A 21,885-nucleotide genomic window follows, 5' to 3' on the forward strand; every position below is an offset into this window, starting at 1 on the left:
GCATGGACCTCCACTCCATTGTCTGAGCTGTCTGTCGGGGTGCCGCTGCTCTCTACAGGTTCGTATACGGAGCAGGATTCTGTCAGTGACATCTCATCTGACATACTCAGAATCCTGTAGGCCTCTTCTCTAGTGAACCTTTCGGACACTAAATTTATAGGTACCTGGTACAACTCATGGGAAGAATTAAAAAAAAAAAAAAAAAAAAAAAAAAAAAAAGGAGCACCTGGCTGTAAGGGAATGTTTGTACCGCTTTAAAGAAGAAAAATACCTACTAGTGCTAGCAGAGATCAGGCCTGATCTTGCTAACCCTGCAGATTTGTGTGCAATGTATCAAGTGACTTACTGACACTGCACTTGCTGGGGAAGAAGGGGGGGGGGGTTAAGTGTAGGGGCTAAAAGCAGGTGCCGGGGCTGATCCTGCTAATGCTGTGTTTTTGGGGACACTATACTATTGTGAATGCTGGTATAGTTCTGATCTGATCAAAGATATTGATCCATTCAGGCACTATACTAGCAATGGAGATTTATTGTGTATGTGAGTGTGTTTCTGGCAAAGGGTGAAATTAAATGTGATGGCTGATGTAGTGGTGGGAAATCTGACGCTATGTGGGAGGGACGCTGACGCGAACGCTATCTGAAGTCACCTGTGACACTAATACAGTGATCAGTAAAAACATCTGTACACTGTACTGACACTGGTGACAGGGCAGCGAAAGTGTTAACTGGAAGGTGAACAGGGAGTTAAATGTGACCTAGCTATGCTTTTACGGTGAAAGTGTGCTGCTTTTACTCACAATGATCTGCTTTCTTCTCTTTCTGGAATGGATTGTGCACCAGGGTGCGAAGATTGCATTATATCATGTGCCTGTCTAATGTAAACAGACACAGGAAGACCTCTGATTTAGTACAGCCAAATAAGCAGGTCCAGGCCAAAAATCATTGCTTTAAATCTGGTGAGTGATCGGTGAGGTACCTAATCACAGCGTGCCAGGCGTGTGAACATGGTGGGAGCGTGGATCACGTATACACACACGATTTTGTGCAGGGAGTCCACCCTATAGCCGTAAAACTGCTAAAGGGTGAAGGGAAAGTATAACTTCATACAAAAAAAAAAAAGAATACAATCACTAAATTTTGGGAAAACTTATCTAATTAGCTGAAATTAATCTTAATTTTATTTTCCCACAATTCCTTGCCCACCATAAAATGAGATTACATCAACACAGTACAGCTCATTTAATTTCTGTCAGGATCAACAGAAATATGCAAACGTTTGAGTTTACATACACTTTTTTGGGCAATGACTGTGTTGCGTTGAGGCACATAGGATATGGCAAATTCAGTCTCCAAATTAGTTTACAGATATGGGTAGCCATAGACAGGCAAATGTTTTCTGGGTGATTTAAAACAATCACTGGTCAGCATGGACACCCTGACCGCTCTGTGGTTACACAGCCCCATTCACAACAAACTGCAATGGCCATTTTTTCGGTTTTCAGTGTATCAACTTCAGGGACAACATGTTTACTTGCTGCCTAATATATCCAACTTTCAGATGTCATTGTAACAGGATAATCAAGATTATTCACTTTACCGGTCAGTGGTCAAAGTTATGGCTGATATGAGTAAGTCTGGTAGAGTTCTATAAATCTCAAAACCTATTACACAGAAATAAAATCTGAGGTAGGTAAAACAACCATTTATGTATTTCAGCTTTGAATCTAGCCATTTTCCTAGTGTGGGGATCTACTGCTCTCTACTGTTTGTAATTGTAAGTGGCTGTGCTTGGTATGGTCAGAGTTATTTATGTACGTCACTTCCTGTCCCTGCTAGCTGCATGAGAAACCCCAGATTGGAAAACTGCTCTCTCTATAAGCCTAGGTTATACATAAGCGGTGCAAAAAAAAAATCTCTCTCTCTCTCCCTCTCTCTGTGTAGGACTACCTTGTAAGCTGATCAGACTTGCAGGGAAATACAAGGCAAAATGCAATGTAATCAGATTATACATGAACACCTATACATTTCACAGTCCATTCCAATTTAACTCTATACACTGCAAATTGAGATCACTCAGCTCCAAACTCGCATGCAACCCTTTTTCAAAACCGAAATTAGACAGCATATTATGTTAACGCCCTGCATAGGAACACTTTTTTTTTACTGGTCATGCAAATACGGCAGTTCAAAACACATCCAAAAACAGACATGTGTGAACCAGGGATAAAGGGGAATTTCCAGGAAGTAGACAAGAAGAATTTAGCTACATGCCTTCTCTATAGAGTTGCTGCTTTTGTGCTTTCACCCAGATCAGAAGAGACTATTATAACCTACTAAGGAGGGACTAAAGCACAGAGTACACCGACTGACTGAGTTCAAGGGCCACACCACAGTACCTGCTGGTGATCATTCCCATGTCAGACTGGTCAGAAACCAGTTGGGGGATACCCCCGTGACCGATGGTCTCTAGGTCTCTCACACAGAGAGATGTTGCATCATTTTCAGGGACTCTGCAGCTGTACTTTGCTGCAACATTCTGCTGGAAGCAGCTCTATTAATAACTAAATATACAGTCAGGTCCATAAATATTGGGACATCAACACAATTCTAACATTCTTGGCTCTATACAACCACCACAATGGATTTGAAATGAAACGAACAAGATGTGCTTTAACTGCAGGCTGTCAGCTTTAATTTGAGGGTATTTACATGCAAATCAGGTGAACGGTGTAGGAATTACAACAGTTTGCATATGTGCCTCCCACTGGTTAAAGGACCAAAAGTAATGGGACAATTGGCTTCTCAGCTGTTCCATGACCAGGTGTGTGTTATTCCCTCATTATCCCAATTACAATGAGCAGATAAAAGGTCCAGAGTTCATTTCAAGTGTGCTATTTGCATTTGGAATCTGTTGCTGTCAACTCTCAAGATGAGATCCAAAGAGCTGTCACTATCAGTGAAGCAAGCCATCATTAGGCTGAAAAAACAAAAACCCATCAGAGAGATAGCAAAAACATTAGGCATGGCCAAAACAACTGTTTGGAACATTCTTAAAAAGAAGGAACGCACCGGTGAGCTCAGCAACACCAAAAGACCTGGAAGACCACGGAAAACAACTGTGGTGGATGACCGAAGAATTCTTTCCTTGGTGAAGAAAACACCCTTCACAACAGTTGGCCAGATCAAGAACACTCTCCAGGAGGTAGGTGTATGTGTGTCAAAGTCAACAATCAAGAGAAGACTTCACCAGAGTGAATACAGAGGGTTCACCACAAGATGAAAACCATTGGTGAGCCTCAAAAAGGGGAAGGCCAGATTAGAGTTTGCCAAACGACATCTAAAAAAGCCTTTACAGTTCTGGAACAACATCCTATGGACAGATGAGGCCAAGATCAACTTGTACTAGAGTGATGGAAAGAGAAGAGTATGGAGAAGGAAAGGAACTGCTCATGATCCTAAGCATACCACCTCATCAGTGAAGCATGGTGGTGGTAGTGTCATGGCGTGGGCATGTATGGCTGCCAATGGAACTGGTTCTCTTGTATTTATTGATGATGTGACTGCTGACAAAAGCAGCAGGATGAATTCTGAAGTGTTTCAGGCAATATAATCTGCTCATATTCAGCCAAATGCTTCAGAACTCATTGGACGCAGCTTCACAGTGCAGATGGACAATGACCCAAAGCATACTGCAAAAGCAAGCAAAGAGTTTTTTAATGGAAAGAAGTGGAATATTATGCAATGGCCAAGTCAATCACCTGAGCTGAATCTGATTGAGCATGCATTTCACTTGCTGAAGACAAAACTGAAGGGAAAATGCCCCAAGAACAAGCAGGAACTGAAGATAGTTGCAGTAGAGGCCTGGCAGAGCATCACCAGGGATGAAACCCAGCGTCTGGTGAGGTCTATGCGTTCCAGACTTCATGCTGTAATTGACTGCAAAGGATTTGCAACCAAGTATTAAAAAGTGAAAGTTTAATTTATGATTATTATTCTGTGCCATTACTTTTGGTCCCTTAACAAGTGAGAGGCACATATGCAAACTGTTGTAATTCCTACACCGTTCACCTGATTTGCATGTAAATACCCTCAAATTAAAGCTGACAGTCTGCAGTTAAAGAACATCTTGTTCGTTTCATTTCAAATCCATTGTGGTGGTGTATAGAGCCAAAAATGTTAGAATTGTGTTGATGTCCCAATATTTATGGACCTGACTGTACCTGGATATTGGTGCACAATTCCACCAGGACGGATATTGGGCCCTTTCCTGATAATCCCGGTTTACACATTAAATCATTAAATGTATGTACGGTTATTAATCTCCTCCTGTATAAAGCTGGTATTATTTCTATATTGGTGTGCATCTATAGGCGCATGGTTAATGTTATATGCTGGCTGTGGTATTAGTTCTGCTCTCAATTTCTTTAGATTACAGGTTAAAGAAAGTAAAGGTTCGATTTTTTTTTTTCTAAAATAACATATTATACCTACCTGTTCTATGCAATGGTATTACACAAAGCAGCCCTGATCCTCTTCTTCTGGGGTCCCCCGCCAGCACTGTTCGCACCTCCTCTTCTGTTTCTGTCCCCATATCAAGCCACTTGCTATGAGGACACGTGCAGCCTTGCTCCCAAGCCAGGCTGTGTAGATCCATAGACACACAGTGTGGCTCTGTCCCCCTGTGTCCTGGCAGCAGAGGAACAGAGACCAACACCTCTATAGATGGGCACAGTGCTGGATCGAGATAGCTTTCAGGTAAGTATATGGGGGGGGTGAAGGAGCAATACCACTACTGGGGCATTTTTTTACCCTAATTCAGGGAATGCATTAAGGCAAACATTTTCTGTCTTTAGAACCACTATTTTTTTTTTTTATCAAACCCACTGCTCCACTTAATGAAGATTCTGGTTCTTTCATTTACACAGGTTTAGCACAATATCCTTTGTAGAGGTTGACAAATACATGAATGAATACAAAACAGCAGTGCTAAATAAAAGGTAAGAAGGTGTCTTAAGCACGGAAAAAAGATTGAAAATCTCTGTTATACACCCCTAGACTTTCCCTTTCTTTGTGCAGCAATTTTTATCACCTCCTTGGTCTGCTGCAATTTCTTTTCAGACACTGTACATTAACATGCAAGAAGCTGGGTGCTTCGAGAGGCTGTCTGCGATCCTGAAATTAACTTTTCAACATGACTGGGATGCCAAAAAACAAATGGATTTAGCTGGGTCCTTTAGCTAGGGCATTAATTATAAGGCAATTCCCTGTAATTCACTGAAAATACCTCTTTACAGTTTTTCAGCGACAACAAAGAAAATAAAACTCACTCAATTGTTTGAAAAAACAATAAATTACAGGAACAGCCGTGCAAATGATCAACAACCAAGAGGCAAGTTAATGCAAGATTAAAAACCCACCAGTATTTTATGGGACGGCAAGATGCATGTGGTTCTATGAGGGCAAGAAAAATTAAACAGATTCTGAATACAGTAACTTGACTGTTGGCCGATTTCAGAGGCATATATAAAACTTACAAATAACTGTAGGTTTTAAGACTATATTGACATAACTTCATGTATAATTTTTTAATCTTTTATATCCTTTTAATCATAAGTATATATTTTGTCTTTTAAAAATAAAGTAGAACTAAAAGGCAAAACTTTTTTTTTTATTATTTTGGATCGAGTAAGGGAGGATTATAACCCCTATCTGTTCATTCTTTGTCACCTTTGGAGATTACCTTTCACTCCAGTCCCATAGCCAAAACACGAAGTGAGAGATAATCCCCACAAATTAAGGAAATTCCTTGGGGACGCCCCAAGCCACCAGAACTAGTGACCCCATTAGAAAATTCTCCCCTCCATTTCTTTTCTGGGGACAACCTGAAATGTGGGGTTTTCTCTATTTTCACTTTTAATGATAAATGGTAAACAGGATAGATAGAGAGTGACTCTCCCTAGCGGTGGGCACAGAACACAAAAACCTAATAGGTGTTCTAATTCATCTCCACACTGCCCAAATTGTTTTAAAAAAGTTTTGCCTTTAAACTTAAGTATATGACAAAGGATTTGCGAGCTCTCAGAGCTGGCATAAGAGAGAGTACAGTAGTAAATGCCTGCCTTTTGTCCTACTACCTGATTGATTCTTTAGGCGGAAATCCAAACTCAAATTATGGTAGCCTGATATATTACTTAAACTTTTTTTCTGGCCTCAATGAGGGAATTGCATTCATAAATCGAAAAACTGGGATGCTCTCCACCCACGCATCAGACCCACCATGGCATAAAACATAACTTTTATCCATAAGGTTTATTCATAAAAAAGAAGTTAAAGTGGTTGGAAACCTTAGACATTATATATTAAAGCATATCCTCTTCTAGTGTGTAGTTGTCTCAATGAGCACAAAGTGTCATTTCTGTCTGATGCTTCGTTCTTCCATTATCAGCATGAGTCACTTCTGACAAGTTTTCCTGACAGCAAGAGAAAAATGTTGATGGGAGGAACTTCCAACAGATTGACAGCCTTAGCTCTGTTCCTATGTGCTGTGTGGAGGTGGGTGTGTCTCTTCCCTCCAATCAGCTCTCGGGACTCTTCTCACTGAGCACTGCAGAGTGCCACTTCAGCTCTCCACCCACTTTTGTTCTTTACTCTCAATCAGACTTTATAAATTCAGCACTTTATCTGCAGGGTTTTCTTCTCTATATCCATTTAAACAGGTACAACTTATGTAGGAGGATTTGTTTTATTCCTGTACATCACCTGAGGCCAATCAGTTCACTGGGTATACAGTGCATCCAGAAAGTATTCACAGCGCTTAACTTCTGCCACATTTTATTATGTTACAGCCTTATTCCAAAATAGATTAAATTATTTTTTTTGCTCAACATTCTACAAACAATACCCCATACAGGAGTGTTGACATTTTTATAAGAACTACTTGTCCAGGGACTAAATCGGTGCCCCAATCTACTTGTCCCGAATTTGACAGGTACCCGCTCCCACTTCCGGTCCGATCACCTAGGCGATCGGAAGCGGAAGGTGTCCTCCCTCCCTGTAGTCTTTGGGGACACGTAACAGGTCCCAGAAGACTACAGGACAATTCACGAAGCGCAGCGTTACTCACGCATGCGCAGTGGGTACCCAGCTGTGAAGCCGCAAGCTATCACAGCCGGCTGCTCACACTGAAGATGCCAGCCTTCTGGAATACAGAAAGGCCAGTGAAACGAGCTGCAGGATAAAAAATAATATATGCTGAAGTCTGGGCTGTAGGGGATACAGGTAGGGTAGGAAAGTCTTCAGATTTTGCAATAAAGCACACTGAAACTGTTACCTTCTGCTGTTGTGTCTCCATATTGGTTCAGCCATGTCGTAATATCATTCAGTGTAATGTAATCTCTGAGCAGCTCTTGGCGCCTCTCTTCTTGTGACATTTTCAACAGTCGCTCTGCAAAATAAAAAGTAAAACAGCATTACTTTGTCTGTAACCTATTAATTTATTTTTCAATGCTGTGAGCTGAACAGGGACACTACATGCATAGATGTATGCAACATCTGATTCCAACAATAGTGCAATACACATTTGTAGGACAGTACTGTAAATCTGTGCAAATCCATTGCTCTATAAAAGTTGTACTTGAGGTACATGTTCCAAGTCCAGATGCAAATGAGTTCCTTTGATAAATAGCACCTACATAAAGCCCAGAATTCTCAGCATCATTGTTACAAAGTCTTACACCAATGGTAATCAAAATGCCCAATTTAAACACAGCACCATTTAGTTTCTAAACAGGAAAGGCACAGCCTGTACACAATGGAAGAGGGGCATGGGATACTGGTTTGCTGGATATGTTTGGACCTACTAGCAATGGTCAGAAGCTGGACCAGTGCTACCACTAGACTAACTAGGCAGCCGCCTAGGGCGCGGCCACAACCACTTGTTTCCCTACTCTCCCCCATGGCCAAATCTAGCGGGGTGCTGGGATAGGCTATGCCCCCCTAGATTAATTTGTCCGTCCCCCCCCCAGGCCGGTCTTTCCATGAACGCTGTTCCTAAGCCTTTAGTGCCTTTCCCCATCCCCGCACTCAAGACTGGGAATAGGGGAGAGCAGCCTGGAGCAATGAATCCTGCAAAGGAGAAATGATAGGACTGAGCTGTTAAGTGTGGGCTGTGCTCTCCTCCCCTGCCAGTGGAGCGATCCTTCATACAGCAGATGACACAAGATCGCTCTTACATATTCTGTTTTATTCGTTCCCTGCTGCCAAGATATAGTCATTTGAGGCGATAGGGGATTTGGTAATCAAACTGTGTACAGCCCAACCCAACAGCAATCCCATGTCATCTGCTCTGTGGAGGATCGCTCCACTGACAGGAGTGAAAGGAAGGAAGTAGAACTACAGCAGCCATTTACTGTATTACAAAAACATGATGTCAAGACGGTTGCTGAACTGTGCACATGGGTAAGGTAGGATATCAATACACCAATAATCAGTCAACAAAATATCAATAGAATAATTCAAAGTTGAATAATGCCCTTGCTATTGCTGTAGGCTATTTGCGTACCTCCAGAAGCATGGTCGAAAAACTCTGAGATGGTATCATGTGAGCCTGCCTTGTTGCTATGATGTTGCCAAGTCACTCCCATCTGTTCATACTCACCTCCACCACAGGAATCAAGCAATCAAGAAGACAAAGTGAAGATGGAAGCTCCCAGGACCCGCAGGATTGGTGACAGTGCAGAGCTGGAGGGCACATTATGACAAGTAAGCCTGTCATAATATGCTTGTATGCAGAGCATAATGGCACATTATGGCATTAACCTGTAGTGGGTATGATGAAAAAAGAAAGTTTATGCCGAGTTTATTACTGCTTTAAATTACAATCCTGGCTTTCAGGGTACCCCAACAATCTGTAACAGACAGTGGGTTTGAACAGCCAGGTAGGTTGTTCATTGCACTTTAAGGGAATTTTTTCCTTAGTAAATGAAGTAAAGTTCTGCTGACTTCCATCATTCATTCATTGAATGCAAAAATGCAGTTTATTTTTTTATCCTTTCACATGATTGGGTATTATTTCAAAAGTAAAAATTCCCTTGAAGATTTTAAAGGATAGGTCCCACCCTCCCACAACACAGATCTGTACTTGCCAAGATGCATCACTCACCGCCTTCAGGGACTGCTGTCATCCCATGGCACAAGACTCTGCTGGCTGCACCGATGCATAACATTCTCATAGACCCAACCGGGAAACAGATTTGAACAAGCACGGCCCAGGCAGGGAGACTTGTGGTGCAGGATGCAAAGAAAACCCTGAAATCTGTGAGTGACGGATTTTGGCAAGTAACAGATCTGTGAAGGTTAAGGGTGAGATGGTTTAGGTCAAACACAGGAGCAAAAAGAATTTGTAAACCATTTCTGAAATCGACCTTATTCTTTTAAAGCTGAACACCAGGGGAAGTGCTAAATACAGCTCTCATATATGTGGGAGTGGTTTTACATGCCAAATCATTTGGAATATTTTCCAGACAGTCCTTCCATTTCTCTACTGTACTTTTAGTGGCAGTAAACTATATCAATGTCCAAAAATAATCAATAGACATTGAGGAATCATCCCTCTGTTCTCGTCTTCTAAAAGAACGAAATCGTAAACGAATATGGTGTTGGACTGCTTTGTCATCCAAGACGGCCTGAAGTCTCCTGGGAATTGACAAATACAAGTCTTGGATGGTGGCTATTGGAATCTGTTACCATTCTTTATGCAAAAATTGTTCCAGTTCTCGCAGAGATGCCAGGAGGAGGAAAATGAGCCATAACTTTGTTCTCCAAATTGACCATAGTGGCTCTAGGATATTGAGGTCAGGCGACTGCAGTGCCCAGGGAAGGTGCGACATTTCAACTGCAAGCTCATCAAAACCATGGGGTACACATGGTCGGCCAGGATTTTTACATAGTCGCTGGCAGTGACTCTACCTTTCAAGATGACGATGGGGCCTGCAAAATAACAAGATCTGGCTGCCCAAACCATGATTGCTCTGCCACCATTGTTTACGGTTGGCACAAGACAGTCCTGGTCATAAGCTTGGGACAGTTTTCGCCACATGTAAACACGTCCAGTGGCTGGGAACAGTGTGAAGCTCGATTCATTGGACCATATTACAGTCTTCCATTGATCGATAATCCTCGATTTATGGGTGTTGCACCACGCTCTCGTCTGAGCATTAATATCAGTCACTAATGGTTTGCCAATTGCAGCTCTCCCATGTATGTTTTGCTTATGGAGTTGCCTGCACACAATATTTGTGGATATGGGCTTTGGAAAACTTAGACTGAGCTCTGCAGTCATGTTTGCAGCAGTTTTATTGTTCCGGGTCACAATCCTGCACTAATGTCCTGTTGTCTCTTCCAGTCAGCTGGCCATTTCGACCACGCTTATGCTCATCAGATGTTTTCCTGGAAACTGTATATGCAGTCATAACCTTTGATAGCGTACTTCACCACACGGCAAGTAAAATTGACAACTTCAGTCACAGAGGTACCAGCTAATCAGGCACCAACAATTTGCCCTCTTTGAAACCCAGTAAGCCCTGAGAAGAAATATTCTTTTCCAAATGCTACAAGGATGACAAGGCACATCCTGGCATGCCAGAGGTGCTCTAAAAACATTTAAAAATACTTTATGGTATTAAATGATGAGGACCACAATGAATGTGCAATTAGCTTTTCCCTCCAGAGTTCTCATTCCAGAAGGACTCTTTCTGCGGTTTCTGGATCATCACAAAGTGCTTCTTCATCAGCAGCATCTTCATGAAAGGAAGTGTTGCAAACCACAGCCTCACAAAATACACAATACCTTCATTTATACATAACATGACACCTGAAAATCAGAAGATTGATCAAGCTCTTCATAGAGCAATATACTGTATGCTTCTGGATCAGCTTTGTCAATAACTGGAAATGCATATTGGCAGGAAGCTTTCAAATTATGAGGGAAATAGGGTGGTTACTGGTTCTCACGTATAGTCGAAATGTTCTTAAAAAATATACAGTTCTTGTGATTCCATTTTGAATAAAAAAATTAAATTTTAAAAAATTCAGTTTATTTACTGAATAAGCTGTACTTTTAGTTCAAGCATAATACTTTATATACATTTTACATTCCCATTTCACCGCATTTCACATTTGCAAACTATTCCACTCTGAATTCTTTTTCAATTTTTATTACCATATTTTTCAGAAAAAAATTTTTTTCCCATGGCTTCAAAATCTCCGGAAATTTTACATCTCCAGTTAAGTGGTCATCTGTCTACCTCTGTAGTTACATGACATACTTGCTAATCTGACTGGAGATTATCAAACATTTCTGATCATTTTACATGTGTGGGGTTTGTTCTACCAGTTTGGCAGCAACAAATTAATGTTCATACAGGGCTATTCAAGGACATTGTTGGAAATGTATTTGCACATTTCTATTTAGTCTCCAGGACAAACAGAGGACTATTTAGCAGTGGCATACCGTGCATATCTGGGACATAGGGCACTTACTTTAACAAGTTTGTGACCACCTGCCCGCGATGTACTGGGGATGGGCGGCTGCTGTAGGCAAAGCAACATACTAGTAAGTTGCTACCTACTTCTGGGTTTCAGGCGCTGGTGCCCCTCATGCCGGAACTTGCTTTGATTATACACAGCGGGAGGCTGTCAGCAAGTCCAAACCAATGATTCAAGGCCGGGACCTGCTGACCCACTGTACAATCACAACACGGAGCTCTGGGTTGATAAACACAGATCTCTGTACAGAGGGAGCGATTTGTCAGTTTCTAGTCCCTGCAAAGCAGGGAATGAGAAACTTAGAGATAGTTTAGTAAAAGCAGCACATTTTACGTACATTACACATAGTTAGGCAGACATTTGGGGGGAGGTTTATGGGGAGGCTGGAGGAGTATTTAAACTAGGATCGAGGGGGGTGGGAAAATTCGATTATAATGGGGCAGACAGATCAGACAGGGGTCATTTCTTAGTGGTTGGTGGAATGGGGAAAGATGGAGGGAGAACTATGGCAGATGATCAGATGGTTACAAACAACCATTGGAATTGGTACCATTGGTATGAAAATAAAAAATAAAAAATAGAAAATAAAAAATATGCAAAATAGGTGTGCACAAGATGTCAATTAATTAAAGTGTTTGTTCACCAATGCCAGAAGTCTGACAAGTAAAATAGGTGAGTTGGAAGCTTTGGTGCATGAAGAGAACTATGATTTAACCTCCCTAGTGGTCTGATTATGTCCATATTTCTGTGCTCAAAGCGGTAAAGTTTTTTGCATGGAAATATGTATTTTTTTTTATTGTAGGCCTGTAATTTTTAGAAATGACTCACTGAAATCTGTCCGAACAAGAGTCTAGTAAACATCCCAGGTATGATAAAATTTGAAACACGAAACCATAAATTATAATTTAATCATAAAAAATATTATAATACTAATAAATTTAATTCAATAATATAATCAAACCAAAAACACTGAAATTTGAAATATAGCGCCAAGTTTGCACATCACTGAGCAAAGTCGCAAAATCGTTTTCAGTGTCTGATGACGAATTTCCCCACGAATCATTATCATTCAATTCTGCCAGTAGTTCTAATTTACTATCGCTGTTCTCTAGCTGGTCTAAAACCGATTTTGACCTAAAGGCACGCTTTTTGGACACCATAGACGTTTCTCAGTTTCCAGGCAGAAAGAACAGTAAAAATGCAGGCAAAGGCACAGGACAAAGCACTAGGGAGAAAATGTATGTGAAATGGTTTGATACAGTAATGTTATACTATGTGATTTTAGTGTATTTAGTGAATGTCAGTTTTTGTCATTTTCAAATTTCCCACCGTTCCGTCATATTGGCATCAACGAACACAACAAAGAAATGGGAGTTCTTCAAAAAGACTATGTGAACACGCTGCAAAATATATTCCCATGAGCAACAAGTTTAAAAGGCTACAAATCAAAACTATGTGGCTTACGGCCAAAGTTGAAGAAGCTATAAATAATAAGAAAAGAACTAAATTACAAAGAATATAACAGAATATGCTAAAAGGAAATAAAGGCCGCTTAAATTGAAAACAAACGACAGATTGCAAAAGATAGGACAAACCCCCAAAAATTCTTCAAATACATTAATAGTAAAAAAGTCAGGTCCGAGCACGTTGGCCTTTTAAAAAATATAGAGTGGGTGACTGTGGACAAAGGAAAATGTATTAAATACCTTCTTCAGCTCTGTGTATATAAAGGAGCAAATGTACAATGTTAAATGGACAAATGTAGGAACTATCAACTTTTGACAGGCTGTAGCAATAATGCTTCCTAAAATTGCCCCCTTGGTATGTTGTAGTGGTCCACGTTTTATACCAACTTTGACAAAGTGTTAAAAAGGGGCACATGGTTATATAAGAGTTTGCTGAATATTACAATTATCTGTACTAAACATTACAAAGTATATAACAGAATATGCAAAAAGGAAATAAAGGCCTCAAAAATTGAAAACGAACAACAGATTGCAAAGGATAGTAGGACAAACCCCCAAAAATTCGTAAAATATATTAATAGTAAAAAAAGTCCAGTCCGAGCATGGAGGCCCTTTACAAAATAATCTAGAGTGGGTGACTGGGGAGAAAGAGAAGGCAAATTTATTAATACCTTCTTCAGCTCTGTCTATACAAAGGAGCATGGGGAGCTCTTGCCCATAATGGGCATGGTACGGACACAGCTCCAAATGATCCACATTGGCTCACAATTGATATGATCCAGAAATATTTAGACAGAATAAAGGTGAATAAAATCACCTGGATCGGATGGCATACACCCACGGGTCCTTAAAGAACGAAAGGTCTGTCATTTCAAAGCCATTGTTTCTAATTTTTAGGGACTCTTTAATGACTAGCATAGTACCACTGGAATGGCTTAAGGCCAGCGTGGTGCCAATGTTTAAAAAGGGGTCAAAATCATTACCAAGTAATTATAGACCTGTTAGTTTACCATCTATAGTTGGGAAGATATTGGAGAGTTTAAGACCATATAGATGAGTTCTTGCTGGAAAAAAATATTCTAAAGCAACAGACAGCATGGATTCATGAAAGACAGAAGCTGTCAAACAAATCTGATTTCTTTTTATGAGGAGGTGAGCAAAGCCTTGGACAGAGGGGTGGCGGTGGATGTGGTATACTTGGATATTGCAAAAGCTTTGACACAGTTCCCCACACACGGCTAATGTGTAAGGTAAAATCTACAGATCGTATTCAGAGAGTAGTGGTTAATGATTCATACTCTGAATGGTCTAGGGTTGTCAGTGGTGTACCTCAAGGTTCAGCGTTAGGACCCTTACTTTTTAATATATTTATAAACAATATAGGGTCTGGGATTAAAAATACCATTTCAGTCTTGGCAAATGACAGCACGTTTTGCAGTGGAATAACGTCCATACAGGATGTCTCCAATCTACAAGCCGACCTCAATGCTCTGTGTAATTGGGCAACTATGTGGCAAATGAGGTTTAATGTTCATAAATGTAAGGTTATGCACTTGGGGGCTAAGAATATGCATGCATCATACATACTGGGGGGGGGGGGTTACAACTGGGGGAATCAATGGTGGAGAAGGATCTGGGAGTTCTGGTAGATCATAAGCCTAATAATGGCATGCAATTCCAAGCTGCTGTTTCTAAAGTGAGCAAAATCCTCTCTTGTATTAAAATGGTATAAACTCCAGAGAGAGTGATACCATTTTACCTCTGTACAAATTAGTAAGACCTCATCTGGAACATGCAGTTCAATTTTAGGCACCAATTCACAAAAATAACACTGGGGAACTGGATAAAGTATAGAGAAGGGCAACCAAACTGATCAAAGGCATGGGGGAGCCTATGAGGGAGGATTAGAGGAACTGGATTTATTCTCTCTTGAGAAGAGGAGATTAAGAGGGGAAATGATCAACATGTATAAATACATCAGTGGTTCATATAGTGAACTCGGTGTAGAGTTATTCACCTCGAGGTGATCACAGAGGACAAGAGGGCACTCTTTACGTCTGGAGGAAAATAAATTTAATCTCAAAATTCGAAAAGGTTTCTTCACAGTAGGAGCTGTGAAAATGTGGAATAAACTCCCTCAAAAGTTGGTTCTGACCAGCTCAGTGGATTGCTTTAAAAAAAGGTCTAGATTCTCTCTTAAGATACACAGAAATAAACTGGTTACTAACATTTATAGGTAAAGGTGATCCAGGGAATATCAGATTGCCTATCGGGGGATCAGGAAGGAATTTTTTCACCTGCAGGAGCAAATTGGATAATGCTTTGCTGGGTTTTTTGCCTTCCTCTGGATCAACCAGAGGGTATAGGATTATTACTTTTTTTTTTTTTTGTTGAACTGGATGGACTTTTGTCTTTTTTCAGCCAGACTATGTAACATTTAACCCCTTGATATCCATAGATGGTAATCCCTTGCCAGCCAGTTTCACAGTGACAGTGTACCGTAAAATCCCTGATCACTGTATTAATGCCACTGGCAGTTAGTCAATGTCAGATTGCCCAGCACACTCCCGCAGGCCCATTATAAGTCACTGATCACCGCCATTAGTAGTAATAAAAAAAAAATTTAAAAAAATAATATATATATATATATATATATACATACATATATACACACACACATATACACACACACATATACACACACACACACACACACACAGTATACTGTATATATATATATATTTTTTTTTTTTATTGGTATAGCAATAAAGGGGCTGTAGGGACACTTGATGCAAGGCTAACTGCCTTAAGGCGCTTGTGCTAATCATCTAAAGATCTTAGGTTTTCAGGGTACCCTCAAGGCTTTCATCCTGTTGGGTTTGTTCATTATATTCTGATGACTGGGAAACCTCCTGCTGCCAGAGTACAACAGTACAGCGGGAGGGATTCCCCCAAAATCACTTTCTGTGTTGATGAGGGAACGGAGCAATTTTCTTTTCTTCAATTTGTGGTTAAAAGTAAGAAAATTGCATAATATATGGCCTGCCTTACTTAGATACAGCATTGCCTTTGTATTACATAATGTAATTGCACTTCCCCATTTCCAGCACAAAAAAAAAAAACGGAAGGATTTCAGTCTCTGCAAATGGGCAGGAAGGGTGGAGTCATACAAAAATATAACTTTGCCCCGATTTTGCCATCCACACACCCAGGTCCACTACTGTATAGTACAAATATAGCCATAATTTTACAGAGCCTTTTTCAAGTGCAAGATAAAGCTTTACTGGTTCTTTGGTGTTTTGGTGTAGGGCAGGGGTAGGTAAACTTTGATGGATGAAGATCTACCTAAACAACATGACTAGAGAGGTTGAGGTGAATAGAAGATATGGTGCTGCCCCAGATATCTCTGGCAAGGTGAGTTAGTAGACCTGCCTAGAGTACATGTACTACTCTGAGTAAACCAAGTCTATATAGTGTCAGTACAGACACAGTATATAGTGCACGCTCTATACCTAGTATAGGCAACCTTTGAAAGGTGGAGATCTACTCCAACAACATGAAAAATCAAAGACTACAAGGGTATGGTGCCTTTTTTTTTTTTTTTTTTTTAAAGTCCCAATGAAAAGTAAGGATGACATGGAGAAATCTTAGAAAATCTAATTAATTTATTGTCACTGTAAAAATATATACTTTACAATTTAATTAAAAAATTAGATGGCCATTCACAATTTGCTTCACGTCTGGAGAGTGGTCATCCCAAGTCTGATGTAGCAGTCCATCATGAAGGAGTAACAACTGATATGGAAGGCTAACTTGCTCTAGTTTTATACCTGGCTGGCCTCAGTTCTGGCCTGGTTGGGTTGCGTTCTGGCCAGCATCAGTAGTATGCAGGTCTTCTTTTTCTCAGAATAGGTGTAGTAGGTACTCCCTCCCCCCCTTCTTGGTCCTTGTCTTTGCCCCCTAACCTCCTCTGAGCAAGTCCCTTGGTTCCACCATCTAACCACTTCCCAATACCACCCCTTTTAGAGACTACAGAATCAAGTACCATTTTGTGGTGCTAGGCAATTTGTATGGAATTTAACAATAACAAAATGGCAGAAAAATAAATCCCCTGCAACCAATAGACCCCCCCCCCCCAACAATGTCAATAGACCCTCCAGCAGCCAGCAACAATAGACCCCTCCCAGAGACAATTGACCACCCAGAACCATAAGACTCCCCGGCAACAGCAGATTCCCCACCAGCAGCAATAGACTTCCCAAGGTACAACAGATCCTCCAGCAGCCAGCATCACTAGACCCTCCAGCACACCCCAGTACCCCTTGCCATTACATACATTAACTGCTGGAACTACATTCATCCACATTCCCACTAACAAGAAAAAAAAAAAGCCCTGGTAGTATGTAGGTCAGTGTACAGAGGTCCATAGTATCTGGGGTAGTATACAGAGGTCCGTAGTATCTAAGGTAATGTACAGGGGTCATTAGTATGTAGAGCAGTGTACAAGGGTCAGCAGAACAAAGGTCAGTAGGGCAGAACACAGATGTCAGGGAGGTCAATGTACAGGGGTCAGTAGGGCAGGGACTCTACCCATATGCACATCAGGCAATATGCATTCGTCTGGTGCGCTGATCCCTTCCAGAGATCCTCTCTTGTTCATCTCATATTATGTCATATAAAAGTGCCTGGGATGGACAGGAGAGGATGGCAGGAAGGGATCAGCACAGTACACTTTAAGCATGTGGCTTCCCTGTGTTAAGTGGGGAAGGAACATTGATGTCCTCGCCTTGGAGAGATTCAACAGGGAGGGGAATTAACTGAGGTAGGTTCAGACGGGAGTCCAAATGTGCCTGAGCTACACCACCGGAAAGCTGCCAAAGCCAACATCCAAACATAAGAATAAGAATGCCTCCACCACCTGTATTTTGGCTATCAGCTTTCACAGATTCCTGGCAAGATAGCTCAGGCAGGTTCAGACTGGCGTCTGAACCCACCTGAGCTTATCAGTGTGATCTACCTGCCCGTAACCGATGTGTTGCCAAAACCCAATGTATGGCTTGTAAATCTAGGGCAGTGTTTCAACCTTTTTTCAGTCAAGGCACCCTTTAAACTCTTAAGGTCAGGGTGAGGCTGTACAAAAAATGCCCACCTCCATAGATATACAGCATAACCTTGTTAAAGTATTAATGTCCTCACTTTCAGCACAAAACTCAAAAACAAGCTCAGTCTCTGCTTATGTGTAAGTGTGCGGAAACATGCAAAGGATTCTTTTTTTGTACTTTTCAGTACTTTGTGCTGTATAGCAGAAATATAGCCATAATTTTACAGAATCATTATTAGCAACTTGTATACAACTGTTTCAGGCGTCTTAGACATCATCAGTGCAAGATATGGCTTTATTGGCTCTATAGTGTAGGACCTGTGAGTCCAGGGGAACAGAACCACCATTACATGATTGTTATTTATTTAAAAAAAAAAAAAAAGTGTTTACAAACATGTTATACTTCTCTGCACTATGCAAAATTGAGGCCCAAAATCTCCTCTTCTTGGGGTTCCCATCTGCATTTGCAGTTCCTCCTCTCTTCTGAGTTGCTATTGCTATGGGGGGGGGGGCCTTGTGCGGGCTCTGTAGACACACAGCATTGGATCAATACAGAACTCAGGTAAGTGTTAGGGAGGGGGGCTCGGATATCCAAAGTTTTTTTTTTACCTTACTTCAGAAAATGATTTAAGGTAAAAAAAAAAATTCTCCTTCACAACCACCTCAATATTCCAATCATGTTACTTGAATGCTGTTTCAGTCTCACCAAAACAGTGTCTTCTGAAAATGCTAATAATCTGCATCCTGAAAGGACCCATTGGTTTTAGTATTCCTGTATTACCGACATGGAACTAGCATGCAGTTTATAAGTCTTGGGAGTGGTGACCCAACGGTGCTCTTACGTATCACTATAGGTTTGGGACCACAGTGAGAACGAGCACCAGGACATGATGCCATAGCATTTTTTCTGCACTGCACCTCATAGGCTAGGCTTTTGGCCAAGACTGGGGCAATTTTTGTTGCAAGGCCTAGCTGCTGTCTTGCACACTGGCACTTTTATTTTTCTTCACTGTATATCATTGCACTGATTTGTGTCTTTTCCACTGAGAATTGTATGGTGCGAGTCTTCAAACCTATCCTGAAGTTTTAGGGACAGATGTGTAGCCCTTAGGTTCTTTCTTCCCCTGCCCTGGAGGGTCTCTCTTTGGGAAAGTCCCTAACCGAATACTCAGTGTTTGGCTTTGGCTGATCACGAGGAGAGGGGTCTGCCAAGTTTTTTGGTTAATCTGGTTGTAAACCCTTACATACACCCAGTGAAGCAACTGGCCTCAGGTTAACACGGGGATTAAACAAATCCTCCTGCATAAATTGTACCTGTTTATCTACTCCCATCTGTCTCCAACATCCATTCAAATTTTACACAGGATTGCTCAGCTCTGAAAAGCAGGGGGCAGACAGTTGGCTACATCAGAGAGGAGAACTCAGAGCGGATTGAGGGAAGGGCTTTATATGTTATTGTTAATGTTTTGAATTTTATTCATTGGACTTCCTTACCTGCATGCGATGAACACAGTTGAAATCTTCTTTCTGCTGGCCATTATTGCACAGTTTATTCCCATAGATGTCAATGCAGGCATCTAAGAGTCTTTGGGGATCAACTTTGCTGGAGTGGCCTTGTCTTTAAAATGCAGATACATATACAGATGGATCAGTGGAAGGGGAGATGCTTTAGGCTGCAGGAGTAGTCAAAGAATAAACTTACACTAAAGAGTTAAAGTTACAAAGTTTTTTTTTTTGGATGAGTTATAAATGGTTTGAACTTTTTTTTCAGTTTTTTTCAGGGAAATCTCATCCTTTCTTAATATTGTAACAAAATCTTGAATGTAGTGCTATTTACTTTTTCTATTACTAAAGTTTTTTTTTTTTGGGGGGGGGGGTTAAAGTGTGTATGTAGTGTACCTAAATGCAAAACTAATATATTGCAGCTGGTCACACTCACCTGTTCCATGCTCCAGTGCCTGGCCATTCCCTCTGTGTGGCTGCTTCCCCCAACACCACAGAAGGGGCAACCTTCTTAAAGGGTTACCATTTCCCCATCACACAGCTTATCAATTCTAAAGCTGCATTCACATAGCAATGCAGAGTTGTCAAAGCAATTTACTGCCCTGGCATCTCTCTGTTGCCGGCTGCGTTAGGGCGCAGTGCGGTGCGTGATTCAGCACATCACAGAACTTTTTTTTTGTTTTGTACAAGCTTTATGTAGAGTGCACAAAACGTGCACTTCATTCATGACAATGTAGGGCGCTGCACTGCCGTACGTTGCCATGCGATTCAGCAAAGTGTGCTGTGATAAAATACAGCATGTCCGCATTTTAGCGCAGCCATATGCTGCGTTGTAATGTGAATGAGACACATCCGAAACAATTGTTTTCTGTGAGTCCCTATGGTGACAGACATTTTACATCACATTAAAACGTCTGTCACCGCTCATAGTGCGAATTAGCCTTTGGATGCAATTAGTCCCCCCTACCCCTTTATTTTCACCTGGTGATCAAGCCAATATGTCTGCTATTTGTCATCTTCCTTTAACAGACTATAAGAGCTTGTTCACACCATGGTGCAGAGACGTACGTTTTCTGCACACATTCTGCAAGGGCCCAACGAAATATATTGTTTTCTATGTGCCCTGTGTACACCACAACACTAGTATCATGTGCACATTTTTTCTGCACAGGAATATTCAACATGTACTCATTGAATTTTGCATGAAAACGGATGTCTCTGCAAGTGAAATCTGCGAGTCACTTTCCATCAGTTTTTCTGCACGTATGTTGTGAACGAGACCTTAATCTATAACTTCCTTTAACCACTTCCAGTCCGGACACTTTTACCCCCTTCCTGTCCAGGCCAATTTTCAGCTTTCAGTGCTAACACACTTTGAATGACAAATTGTGCGGTCATGCAACACTGTACCCAGATGAATTTTTTAGCATTTTTTTGAGACAGATAAAGCTTTATTTTGGCCGTATTTATTCACTTTTTTTTGCTATGTAAATGAAAGTCCAAAAATTTGGAAAAAAAGTTTCTTATAAAATTTTGCAAATAGTATTTTTTACTTTTTTTTTTCTTACATACTGTCACCCTAGCAGTACAGTGTCACCATGGTGACACTGTACTACTTTTGGGGGGGGGGGTGAAGATTTTTTTTTTTTTTTTTTTTTACACTGATTGCTTTTACACCCATAAAGGCTGTAAAAGCAATCATTTCTCATCAGTAGCTGTATTCTTGCAGCCATTGAGAACTACTGTGTGAGCTGTAATTGGTTACAGCTTGTCACATGGTACAAGGCTGTTGTGAACAGCCTTGTACCATGTGACCTCTGATCATTCACAGATTTCAGACATATTAAGCAATGTCACAAGTGACATCTTGCTTACTACTCTGCATGTGATCACTGAATGGCCAATCAGTGATCACATGATCGGGACCTCGCATAGAGGTCCCGTCCGATGATCGGTGTTCCACTGTGTTCGGAGGACACAGTGGGCACTGGATCGTGGTGCAGCGCGCTCCCAGGGAGCGCGCACAAGCAGGGTGCGGGCAAACTGTTTATAAACAGCCACCCGACCCTGCACTTCCACCAACCGGCCGTTTATATACATGGGCCGGACGGGAGGTGGTTAACAGACCAAGCTGTCTAGCAAAAGTGGCAGTTAAAGGGTTGAGACAAATCTTTTAACACAGACAGAGGTGCCTACAAAAGGTAAGCTTTTATTTATTTAAATTGTTTATTCCAAAGAGAAAGAAAAAAAAAAATGTTACTGTAACTGCTT

General features: G+C 41.1%; 1 protein-coding gene across 1 annotated transcript in view; it reads right to left on the reverse strand.

Moving 5' to 3' along the window:
- LOC149451275 (ADP-ribose glycohydrolase MACROD2-like) overlaps nucleotides 1-21,885 on the reverse strand; it is a 750,194-nt gene that overhangs the window by 722,775 nt on the left and 5,534 nt on the right. Inside the window, exon 2 of the mRNA XM_089690773.1 lies at nucleotides 7,331-7,444. Coding sequence (XP_089546899.1) covers nucleotides 7,331-7,444 — 114 coding nt within the window. The remainder of the gene's footprint in view (nucleotides 1-7,330; nucleotides 7,445-21,885) is intronic.

Source organism: Staurois parvus, unplaced genomic scaffold, assembly GCF_062004578.1.
Source record: "Staurois parvus isolate SC_StPar_1 unplaced genomic scaffold, SC_StPar_1.0 ptg000543l, whole genome shotgun sequence".
Classification (NCBI taxonomy): domain Eukaryota; kingdom Metazoa; phylum Chordata; class Amphibia; order Anura; family Ranidae; genus Staurois; species Staurois parvus.